This window comes from Pelobates fuscus, chromosome 8 (genome assembly GCF_036172605.1).
Source record: "Pelobates fuscus isolate aPelFus1 chromosome 8, aPelFus1.pri, whole genome shotgun sequence".
Taxonomy (NCBI): Eukaryota; Metazoa; Chordata; class Amphibia; order Anura; family Pelobatidae; genus Pelobates; species Pelobates fuscus.
Genome location: NC_086324.1, coordinates 119,841,535 through 119,854,491, shown reverse-complemented (window position 1 = coordinate 119,854,491; position 12,957 = coordinate 119,841,535). Strand labels below are relative to the sequence as shown.

Here is a 12,957-nt window from a genome sequence, read left to right as displayed (position 1 = left end):
GGAGTAACCCCACTTCTTACGTCTGACGAGGAGCGGAGGCAGACCCGAGCCAGCGCCAAGGAATATTGGCGCCAGACCCAGGTAAGTGACAAAGGGTTTTTAAACTTTGTTTTCCCTGGCACTAGTGTTCCTTTAACGTAGATTTATAAAATATATACGTGATTAAACAGACTGAAAAGAAAACCTTTTGCCAGAGAGGACAACACATCCATAGATTTCCAGCTCAAATCAAAACGGGAAGCCAGGAAGTGGCGCTATCCTCTCAGCCAGTCTTTTTTCTCAGAAATTTGAACGGGGGCTTATGACATTTTCAGCAGTAACAGATCTATAGAATAAATGCCCTCATGCAGTAACCCATTGGCATGATGTGTGTTTATGAGAAATGTACATTGTTGGAAGAAAGACAAATGGATGGTGACACAGTGCAAGTTGTTTTTGCAGTTTGTGACTGTTTTGATACATAGGTCATATTTGCAAGTGAATTCTATTTGGTTCTATGAGGAAAAAGTGATGTTTTCTATATTATTGTATTCAATGAAAGCATGAAACTCCCTTTTTATCTTCAGAACCACTACTTTCCTTTATACCATGACTGAGAAACAGTTACCTGCATTTAAAATATGCAGCCACAAATTAGAAATGTATAGTTGCATGCACCCATTAATACTTTGATTGGCTTGTTTTTAAACAAAAAAAAAAATGTACAGAATTATGTTGAATTATTCAAAAGGGTAGTTTGATGTACAATACACTTACCTTCCTTTTTCGAGTTTCTGGAGTCCCACTCCAGACAAAACACTGGTAAATCACACGCAGGTTCTGCTTCCAATTCTCCACCTTAAAGCTGTTCACATGGGAGCAGCCGGCCGGACTCATGACAAACCCACATCCACTCTCCAGCTGCGGGGGTCCGAAGACACGATTGGCTGCACCCCTGGGAGGAGGAGGACAGGGCTGAGAGCCTCCCCCCCCTCCCGCCTCACTTTCGTCAAACCTTCCTTGTTGACTCCCACGGTTAAAACATAGGCAAAGGAAAGGTGCTGTTCAACAAATCTGATAAGAGAAATGGTTTTAAATATTTCAGTTACCTCATTAAAATTTCAAATTTTTTATTTTGAATTCACATTCACAGGGAGTTACAAATAAATACATTCCTTACAAATTACGGTACATATTTTCTGCTCACATCTGGCGTCACTGTTTTAAGGATAGAGAGAAATATATATATATTTTTTAAAGATTACATGTATTATAGCCTGAGAATTATTTTGTAACACACATAAGTGAATACCTATTTTTAGCTCCTCTCCAGGCTTACCCCGTTCTAAAAGGTTCGGCTACCTTTAAGCTGCTTGGTTGGAAGTACAACTCAGACAAAAATCATGTAAGTAATCAAGAGCTTTTGTGTATTCATGAATCATGACTTCATAAGAAACCATCAGGCATATCCGCAAATGCATTCTAGGGCAGTTTCAGAACTTCAGATAAGGAAGCACACCCAGAATATATGCAACAGTAGGTCAGCCTATTTTGTCACAATAATTTAGTTACTTGCACAATTAACTGTACAGAGTATTTCCATTTGTTCACAAGGGTAAGATTTATTATATTCTCCATGAATTACAATGGCAGAGTCTCTATTTACAAACGTGCAGGTATCTGTGCAATCAGCTAGAGAAGGGATGTTGCAGAGTAGAAGAATGTGTATCACAAAACTCTGCAAAGAAGTTTCACCCTCCATGAGGTGCAAAGCATCTTTTTGGGAAACATGAGGATGGAGTGAACATTAAATAATTTTAAGAAGCTCAAGATATGGATGGGGGCTAGATCAATCTGAATATAACTCTTCAGTGACCTATATCATGCATCCTAAGTAACAAAGATTAAAGGGGCATCCTAAGCATATTATGCCTCAATCACGCAGAGCGTCCATAGGAAAGCATTGAAAATTGCTTTCCTACGGACACTTTGAATGCACGCGCGGCAGTGCCGAGCATACGCATTCGGCGCCGGTGACGTCAGACAAGAATGCTGACGTCAACGGGGGAGGAGAGGTAAAGGAGCACGTTGGGGGAAAAGGGCCAGTATCTGAAGGGGTTTTAACCCCTTCAGCGCCATGGGAGGGGGCACCCTCAGGGTACTATAGAGTCAGGAAAACCAAGTGGTTTTCCTGACACTATAGTGTCCCTTTAATAGCATTATTAAAAGACTACAAGTTGGCCAATGAGTTGTTCAGCACAAAGACTCTTGCTGTAAATGGGCATGCACCCATTAATAACTTGGGTTAAGTTATTAAAGGACCACTATAGGCACCCAGACCACTTCAGCTCAATTAAATGGTCTGGGTGCCAGGTCCCTCTAATTTTAACCCTGCAACTGAAAACATAGCAGTTTCAGAGAAACTGCTATGCTTCACTGAGGGTTAATCCAGCCTCTAGTGACTGTCTCACTGACAGCCACTAGAGGCCGCTTCCGCAATTCTCACTGTGAAAATCACAGTGAGAAGACGCTGACGTTCATAGGAAAGCATTGAGTAATGCTTTCCTATGGGCGGTTTGAATGCTTGCGCAGCTCTTGCCGCGCATACGCAGTCGGCGCAGACATCGGCAGAGGGAGGATGAGTTCCCCAGCACCGAGTGAGCCTGGCGCTGGAGAAACGCAAGTGGCTGAAAGGGTTTTAACCTCTTCAGCCCAGCGGGAAGGGGGGACCTAATGTCCCTATAGTGCCACGAAAACGAGTTTGTTTTCCTGGCACTATAGTGGTCCTTTAAGCAGCAAAAAAGTATTGTCACACTGTATTCTATACATACAGTATTTATTAGCTTATTTTAATCCGACTAGATCTCTTACATGTAAATTATGGCAGACATAGCTGTGCATTCCAAATACATCTCCATTAGGACTTACTCTCCATTCCATGCTTCATGTGTCTTTCACATATTGCAGCTAAGAAACGTTTTTGTTTTCCCCAGACGAGGTTGCCACACCTATTGCAAGTTCATTTATTTATGAATACTTCAAACAGACAAAATGGGTGCTTTGGTGCCATGTGACTACCAATATTTCAGTAGATTTCCTTCTCTTTCAACTGCACTAACAGCACAGGAAGTTCTGTTCTTTAGATGCAAACAGTTTTTTGTGATTTCCATTTTTTTTTTCTGACAACTTATCCATTGGCAATGGTTTTATATACAATAAGAATCCCGAGACTTGGCTGAATGCTAGCAAGGGAATCCATTTGTAATTTGAATAAGTCATTTTCATGAACTAAAGCAGATAAATGCGTGCGGGGGCACTGCAGCACATTATCTTGAAATATATAGGGGAATATACTTCTCCAGAAGACCCTGTGCATTGGTTTCTGCATAAGACTGTCAACACAATGTCATGCTTAGCAAGCATCTGTATTTTCTGTACAGTAAGAACAGCCTATCCATTGTTCCTCCATTCACCAAGATAGCCGGTTAGGTAAGAGCACTGCACCAATAGAAATAGGAAGATGGGTAGGAGCATAGACACTTCAGATCGGTTCCGCAGAGGCATCATGCCTGAATATCTGGAAAGTGATTACAGCTAGTAAATTGTGTTTGGAGTCAAAACTTCTGTTTTGCCCAAGTAACATGCAATTAGTTGAGAGATGAACACATAGGCATACTGTGGAGAGTGTCTTCTTACTAGTATTTAGGTTTTTTTTGTGTTTTGTTTTTTGCCAAAACCTAAGCACTTAAAGGACCACTATAGTGCCAGGAAAACATGTTTTCCTGGCACTCTAGTGCCCCCACCCTCAAGGTCCCCCTCCCGCCGGGCTCTATGGGGAGGAAGGGGGTTAAACACTCACCCTTTCCTCCTCCTTCGGTCATCAGCTGAATGCGCATGCACGGCAAGAGCTGCATGCACAGCCAGTCCATAGAAAAGCACTCAATGCTTTCCTATGGACGCTGGCATTTGCTCACTGTGAAAATCAATGAGACAGCCACTAGAGACTGGATTAACCCTAATGTAACCATAGCAGTTTCTCTGAAACAGTTATGTTTACAGCTGCAGGGTTGACCCTTGAGGGACCTGGCACCCAGACCACTTCATTGAGCTGAAGTGGTCTGGGTGCCTATAGTGGTATATATACACACACACACACACTAAAAAAAAAAAAATATACAACAACTGGGGTGTGTGCACAGAGCAAAAGTGCTTATACCCTGCAAGAGAGGGCAGGAAAAAAAATAAAATAAAAAGAGTGGTGGAGTTTGGGGAGAAATCACACAGATAATACTCAAGAATTAAAAGGAACGAAAAACAATTAAAGCATAACGGTCACAAAATGAGTGTTTTATATATTAAAAAAAAAAAAAAAAAAAAAGATACTCCATGAAATAATGATTAAATGTACTGGAATTTCACTGAATTTCCAACCAAGCCAAATATATACTGAAACAAAAGAAGGGACTTCATTGTCTCAGTATTTTTCCTTCACTTGACACTTCTTGACATTGGGTGGGGCAACCAACGTCAAGAAGTGTCAATCCCTCATCGACACCAGTGACAGTTGCAAGGAATTGGCTCTGTGGAGGATCCATATCGTACAATGTTTCGCTTATCTAAAACTAAAAAGATAATGTACAAAAACAATGTATTCTTTACAAAAAGGCCAACATAAAATTGCACTTCTTTCGATGGTTTAAAGGGACACTATAGACACCAGAACAACTACAACTTAATGCAGTGCTTCTCAAGCAAATAGCCTATCCCTGCAGGCTGAGCAGTGTAAATGCTGCCTTTTCTGAATAAAGCTCTGCATGAAGACACTGAAAACTGCCCATAAAAATGCAGTGGGACTCAATGAGGATCAAAACTGATGACCACAGACAAAAGGGCAGGAAGACAGCAAAGATACCAGCGCGTCAGAAAGATTAAGGCAAGAGTTTTAATGCTTAAAATTAGTTGGGTCCAAACATGTAAATAGGTACACATTGGCACTAGGAATACAGGTTTGTATTCCAAACACTATTGTGCTCCTTTAAGAAGACAGAGTGAAAAATGTTAATTAACCTACACTTTATTTTCACCAAGTATTAAAGGATGTAATGACTTACCTGACGCTTTGCTCCTTAATCACATGATGCTTACAATGGTAGGCATTTCTCTTCATTAATGTGCCCTTCTTAAGGACACATTCCCAAGCAGGGAAAACCTCCACAACGCAGATGTCTGAACGGAGTAATGTCATGTCACACCGTTCCATAGCAACTGATGCGCGTGTGCTGTTGCCATATGTGAAGAGCAGAAAGATTGTTTGTGGTTGGTCTCTTTTGCTCACCCTCAATTATTCAGCATAAAGTCTATGCCAAAGAATTGATTGAGAACTGGGAGAGCACTAGTTTTAACAAAAATAAATTTAAATAGGGTATTTTTCCCAAATCTATATATTTGCTAGCAAACCTGCTAGTACAATGTATAAATGAAATATTTTATTTTGTTTTTAAGAGCAAAAGTAGTTTTGCCCATAACAAGTTCCCTTTAAATTGGTAACTTTTGGAAGATACATCAGTTATTCACAAAAATGTGAATTGCTGGAAATTCAATGTGAAATTAAAATTTTAGGTTAAAACACCAAGACAAGTTAACCAGCGTGGATAAAATCCAAATATCAAAATTGAGAGTTTGAGATTAAATTTCCCCCCAAATAAGCTACGTTTGCCTAACCTTTGCCATTGAGATGTTGCTTCAGAATTCTGATTACACTGAAATTTTATTTTCTTCTAGAGAAAACAGATATTCACCATGTTGCTACTTACTTCATGAGCAACCAGAAAGCTGTTGAGATATAATAACCAACCAGATCTCTCACACAAACATGTCCGGTTTTAGGACTTCCTGGTTGTGAAAGGGCTCTTTACAGGAAGATATACAGCAAATTATTTGCAATGTTTTAAATTGTCATAAATCAATGTGAGGTGAACACCAGTGTAGGAAAATCAATAGTAAATCCTAATATGGGAAGAGAGAAGAAAAAAAAACTCACCTTTCATTGAGTTGACAATGGAACTTGGTAAAGATCACAGATATCCAAGCCAGTTAAAGGCTTACTTCCTCTGATTTCTTAAAAAAAAAAAAAAAGAAAATCAGAAGTAAACGGCACAATTTAACAAAGTAAATCTTTCACTCAAACAGTGCATGTCTCTTAGGAATATGTAGTGCATTCTCAACCTTATTATATGATTACACTCCTAGAAAGCCAAGCAAAGGAGATTACTAAAGTTGAGGGTTTTTTTTCCCTCCTTTTCATAGTCGAAGTTACGTGACGGCACATATTGCACTATTCTGCAATCAAGATTTGTCGATATAGGAGTTGTGCATTACTCAGATATACAAAAATAAAGGGCACCCAAGTGCTATTTTAGGGAAAAACACTTGAGAGAGAAAAAATAATAATTTTATCCTATGGATGCAACTGCACAGATTGCAGTTGAAGGATTCATATGCTTTATGTTCTAGTATTTGTAATATACATGCACATATTGAGGTTTACATTTAATAGCATACCTTAAAGTTTTGGCTATACAACAGTTATTTGTGATGCTAGAGTATCAAAAACAATATATATACTAAAGTAGCAATAGAGACACACACCATAGCCATTTTCACCTTCGCGAGACGAAATTAAAAATATAGATCCATAATTCATTACTCCTTGAGAATTGTTGGCACGCTGACCAATAAGTAGCCTCAGACGTAATATGGGTTGGTCAATTTTGCAAAAACAAAGGTGGGATACAGACATCAATATTTATGCTATATAGATTCTCTCAGACTTTAATGTAATGGTTTTATTGAGCCAGGAAACATGTTCAGACTATAAATATTAATGATTGTTCTTCTAGCTTTTAAAATGGAGTTATAAGATACAATTGCAATGTACTAAATGCATCTGAATTCATATTATGAACTTAATGTTGTAGTATAAAGCAATATCTTGAGATATTCACATATCTTGTTACATGCATGCTGGAAAACTTTGTTTACAGTGAACCGCATATTTTATGTAAAAAGAGCAAGGTTGCAACTGTAACACTTACTGAGATTTCCACTGAGCCATTTTAGAGCTCCACACTTTTATATCAGACCAACACTGCAAATGAAGTGCATTGATAAATTCCAAGCAAGAAGTTAATATAACAACAAGCATTACCCAGCAGACAAAAGAAAAAGGTTAATGCTTGCATTTACCATGGGCATGGCAAGTCTGGCCAGCATGCACTCACTTCTGCTAGGGATGAGGCATGATGATACATACTACAGTGACATTGGGAGTGTGCAGGCACAAAATATTAAGACAGACACTGAAGTGTTTACTATCAAGTCAGCCATAAAGTGGACATATTTTGCCAGCACGTATCCAAAGGCCACTAGCCAGCATCTAGCCCAGGTTGCCCAGCAAGCAATATATTGTGGTAATCTCAGAAATGTTAGCCAAATGGTGCACCCAAGAAGTATGGCAGCAGTAGCCATGCTATGCCCAACCTAAGCTTGTTAGTATACGCCAAGAACAATGTACCGTATTTACAAATATAACCCAGCAACTAATAAATCGATAGAGATTATATATATATATATATATATATATACACACACACACATATACACACATATATATATATATATATATACATACATATACACACACACACATACACACACAATAAATGTTTGTTATAGGTCCCCAGTGCTTGGCATAGTACACTGACACACACGAGGACCCTCCTGCATTATTGGCTATAGTAGAGCCAGTCTCACACTGGAATAGATACAGGTCTCTCCTGGGCTAACACCAACCACCATTTTCCAAACCGTTCGTTTCACATTTGGTTGTTTTGTGCGAAGCTGGGCTCTCCCACGCGTTATCAGCCGCGTACAATGTATCAATGTGAACATCCTCCGGTGATGGTCAGAGCCCCCAGTCAGCGCTGCCCGCCGAGCCCCGGGCAGGCAGGCGGGGGGGGGGGGGGGGAGGACGTGCCTCCCTATATAATAATAATACAATATATAATATAATGATACAATATGTAATATAATAATATATAATGAGATCAGTGAGAGCCCGGGAGCCGGCCTAGCCCCCATACATACCCCCTATACCTGCGTCGTACCCTCGGATACCTCCACCATGGAGGTGAGGGAGGGGGGTCGCTACCCTTTTTCCCTCCTCCTCCTCCACTCGTGTCTCCGCCTCACCCGCCCTGGTTGCAGACAAAGCGCCGGACGCGGCTGGGATGCTCACGAGAGGGAAGCGGCCGTCACCGAGCCCCGCTGCGGACACCGCGCCGGACGGGCATTGATAACGCTGCTCGCGGCCTGGTTGTACCTGCGGTAGCAGCCTCTGTTCTCGCAGGCTGTAGCGAGGGGGGATGCTGCCTAAAGGATCCCACCTCTCCCGCCGGCCGCGCCACACAACGAGGCGGGGGTGGCTTTCTCCCAGGGCCCTGCAAGTCGGAGAGGAGAGGCGATTGGCCGAAGGATGTGTCAGTCAACTTCCCGAGCCCGCCCACCAGCCCCGGTTCATAAGCTTTCTTTGCTGGCTGAGAGGGAGGGGCCCCCTTAGTTGTCAATCATTCAGCGGCAAGGCTTATTCGAACACGCCCACAGCAGTCATTGGCCCAACCGTGTCTCCGAGCCCTGGTTGTTTGAGTCTGACGTCACCTAGTGGGCGTTTCCGCCCGCTGTTACCCTGCATACCTGATTGAGGAGAGGGAGTTGTCCAGCGGAGTGATTGGGAGAGCGGCTGGTCTATCCATGGAGATGGGCTACTGCCGGGTTACGCCCTTAGCAGGCTCGCTGCTGCTGTTCTCCTGTGTCACATCCGCTTATGGAAACTCACTGATTTCCTGCACGGTGTAAAGAAAGTGTGGTGGTGCTGGTGGAGACCTTATCACCTGCAGCGTTATCAGCCGCACTCACTTTCCCTGTGAGGCCTGGCATACCTGGCTGGGTGCTGGTCTCATACAGAAATGTGCATTTTAGCCATTCAGGGTCATTAAATAAAATGTGAATTGTGGGGAATTCCAGTTAGTTTTGCACATTTAAGACCCAAAGAACGAAGTAAAAACATAGCTGGTTTTGTTTTTTTTTCCCATTGGGTCTGTACGGACCTGAAATTCGAGATTCACATTGAATTCCTGACATTTCATACTTTAGTGACTAAGCCTGGGTTTCGATTGTGTTACGTACACATCGATAAGAGTTTGTTCAGTATTATTTTAACCTGATCCACACTAATTTTCAGGGAACTGGCAGAGTACACTTCTCACATTCATTGATTTTTTTTTTTTAGTAGTGCTTTCCTCTATATATCATAAACTTGTATTGATATTGTTTTATATTTATTGTGCATTTTCAAAAAGATACATCTAGAAGCTCCCTTGTGTCTCCACTTTCTATTCATATCTCTATTTATTCAGAAAACAGAATCAAAATCCAACTTGCTGTTAGAGTCTTTCTTTTCCTTTTGTCTCCACTTTCTATTCATATCTCTATTTATTCAGAAAACAGAATCAAAATCCAACTTGCTGTTAGAGTCTTTCTTTTCCTTGCTTTTTACCATGGCAGCATCACATGTTGGTGTTTTCCTAAATATAACCATTCAGGATTGAATATTGCACCCTAAACAAGACCAGCTACTTGCGCCTGCGCCTCCACCTCCATAAATAAAAATTTGACAAGTCCTTTGTGTGACCTTTTATGCCCTTCCTCAGCCCCTCTATGTGCATCTTTCCCCCGAGCACTTTAGTGGGTCACTTTGTCCCACCAAGCCCCTCTGTGTATATCTTTGTCCCCTCATCCCTTATGTCTCTTTGGCCCCCCTCAGCAGAGGCGTACCTAGGGTCTCCAGCACCCTTGGCGATGAACCATATCGGCGCCTACCCCCCCGCCCCCCCATCATGAAAAAACGAAAACTTATTTTTTTTAGATCAAAGTTTTCCTCCATGTAAAGGGAAGCTAAATAAATAAATCTAACATTATATTTTGTTTCCTCATCCTCCATGTCCCATAAAAAGTGAATAAAGAGGAATTGAAAGTTCCTGAGTCCTGCCAGTGCACATGAAATCGCAAATCTTCTTATACAATGCTTTCCCAATAATGCCAATGATAGGGTTTGCTGTAATGCAGCGTTTCCCAAACCAGTCCTCAAGATCCACCAACAGTCCAGTTTTTGTTAGTTTATCTCCATTGGAATAAAACAGGGAAATACATAAATCCTGGACTGTTGATGGGCCATGAGGACTGGTTTGAGCTTTTTTTTCCTCACAGAGCCGGCACCTGAGTTAATGGTAACTCCAGCTCTGCTCTCCCCCCTGCACACTGTTGGTTCCCCTCCCTGCTGTTTTAACTTACATAGCAGGGAAGGGGGGGCCTCTCAGTCTCCGGTGGTGGCGGCGGGCGTATTGAGTCACACTGCACGCCGGGTGGTCACGTGACAACCAGCGCTCCTACGCAGAGTGGGAGGGGGAGGCGCTCCCCCTCCCAGTGTACAGTGCGTGTGGTTCCATTATGGAGCCGCACACAGCCTTGGGGGCGCTGGGAGTGCAAGCCGAGAGGCGCAAAAATCAATTGTTAGTCTGACTGACAAGGGATTTTTGCGCTCCCCTTGGCCTGCGCCCCTGGCGGGCGCCGGTCTGGCCAACCCCATGGTACGCCCCTGCCCCTCAGTCTTCTGTGTGCCTCTTCCTTCCTAACCCTCCTTGTGGTCTCTCCTTCCCCGTGCCTGTTCATCTCCCTCCTCCACATAGCGTGGCCGAGCCACTGACTGGGGTAGAGGAGCTTGTTTCCCTCTCCCAGGACAGGAAGCAGTTCATCACTCTCAGTGAGAAATTCCTGTCAGACCAGGGGATGCAGCTGCCTAGTTCGTCTAGCAGTGGCGCCGGGTCCTGCTGCCATGGGAAATTGCCAGTAAAAAAGAATATTATAGTAAGATAGATTAATACAAGGACATTTTTTAATACATTGTATGTTTTCCTGGCCAACTATGGCAGCATCACATATGGGATTTGCTACAGGAATGGAAGAAAAGCAGGAATCATGAAGTCTTTAATTTTGCCAACACAATCAAAGATAAGACTCTCCTACCAAATCGCTACAAATTGTTTTGCTAAAAGCCCTGACATTGAGACAATGTCTTTTCCAAGAACCATGAAGCTTCCTCACAGATGTCATCTGCTGATACTTTTCCCTTGGTTCCCACAATATAGACATAGCCTTGGTAAAGTGAGCACTAAAGTTGATGAGAGCTTCTGTTCACGTAGTCAAATATGCTTTAGAAATCGCGAAGATAAACTTTGAGCAGTTGAGTAGCAGTAGAAGTGTGGCAAAGATGCCTCTGCCACAAGCTCCTGAAGGAACCTGCTGGCTAGCCTCCTGCCCAAGGACTATGGGACATGTAACAGACCTTTTTAAAAACATTTTTTTTTTTTAAACATGGCCCATAGTCCTTGGGCAGGAGGCTAGCCAGCATGCTCCTCCAGGAGTTTGTGGCAGAGGCATCTTTGCCACAAGAAGTTACTTCATCTTTTATTTAACCCTCTGGCATACTAAATAGTGAAGAAAATTTACAGAAATCATTTATACTCTCAATATAGGAGTCACAAACACCTATACACAAATGGTGCCCTGCATCATTCTGGTGTCGATTTTGATTTTGACCACTCTGTACTATATCCCTTCCTTCAGCTGAACAGGAACCATTCAGGATATAAAGAGACCCATCCCGCCCCCCCCAGTAACTGGACGGCACACAGTCCAGGAAGTACAACAACGCTTTATTGGCCACACACACATCTCAAGATCCTCCCCCTCCCTGGGACCCTAGCGCGGGAATGGACTTTATTCTCTTTGTCCCCAAAGCCCACCACTGGAACCACAGGGTTTCCCACACTAGCTGCCAGGGGTTTTCTTGCCATAAGCCTCTGTGCCTGGGAGTCCAGGGGTGGGAAAAAGGGACTGTCCCTTTGTCTCCCAGGCACAGAAAAGCCTGGCTGCAGGAAAAGAGGTGGTCTCTTTGTCTCTGTGGTCACCGAAAAGCCCGCCAAACTTGTCAGTGCCCCAAAAAGGGTTCACATCGACCTCAGGGACCCTCACAACGGACCCTGTCTCTGCAAGGGAAGCATCTCCTTTCGGGATACGAATGCTCTCCATGGGTGCCATTCGTTTATACGAAATGGCGGCCACCCAGAGAAGCACTTATTAATTACTTCCCTTGTGGTTTCACACTTATGTTGCGAGAGCGAACATTCTAATTGATTGGTGTGAACATTCTAATGGGGCACTGGGCAAGCCCTCGTTTGGGAAACGAACGAGTCAGGAAACAATCCACGAATGCTCCCCCTAGCTGGCGTTCATCTGGACAAATGGCAGCCAGCCAGAGGAGTGTACATTAATTATTTCCCTTGCGGTTTGTGGTTTGACACTATGTTGCGAGGTGTGAAAGTTCTAATCTAACATTCTAAATGGGGGGTATCGGGGTGGTCCCCGTTATGGAGGCGAATTACTTCCCTTCGAATGGGGTGCGGGCACATGATACGAAAAGAGGGGATTTAATATTTTTGCATATGCTTTTCAATTGATTTAATATTTTGAATTTTTTTTATATTTAGATTTATTTTTGAAAGATTAATATATATTTTTTTTATAGGATACATTTTTTATATTTCATTATTTTGAGAAAATAATTTGAAAAGCTGCCTAATAAGATTCAATAATTTGAAAACCTTATCCACAAATGTTAAACCTTAGTTAGGCCTTAGTTAAGTGGAACCTAAGTTATTCATGTTGGTCCTGGTCAGAGCCGGATTAAGAGCCTATTGGGCCTGGTGCTGACAATTATGATGGGCCTAATTACAGAAACTTATCAACAGAAAACACCTAAAGCAGTTATACTTCCCAAGCATCATGTACATTGCCGGGGCAAGG

General features: G+C 42.5%; 1 protein-coding gene across 2 annotated transcripts in view; it reads right to left on the bottom strand.

The window, feature by feature from the left end:
* USP22 (ubiquitin specific peptidase 22) overlaps positions 1 to 8,503 on the bottom strand; it is a 41,675-nt gene extending 33,172 nt beyond the window's left edge. Inside the window, exons 1-3 of one of the 2 annotated variants that reach the window (XM_063430239.1) lie at positions 8,125 to 8,503; positions 6,020 to 6,096; positions 757 to 1,053 (exon numbers count right to left, since the gene is read on the bottom strand). In XM_063430239.1, the coding sequence (XP_063286309.1) occupies positions 757 to 876 (120 nt within the window). In that variant the 5' untranslated portion in view covers positions 877 to 1,053; positions 6,020 to 6,096; positions 8,125 to 8,503. The remainder of the gene's footprint in view (positions 1 to 756; positions 1,054 to 6,019; positions 6,097 to 8,124) is intronic. The other variant, XM_063430240.1, reaches the window with a different exon arrangement.
* Between the last annotated feature and the right edge of the window lie 4,454 nt (positions 8,504 to 12,957).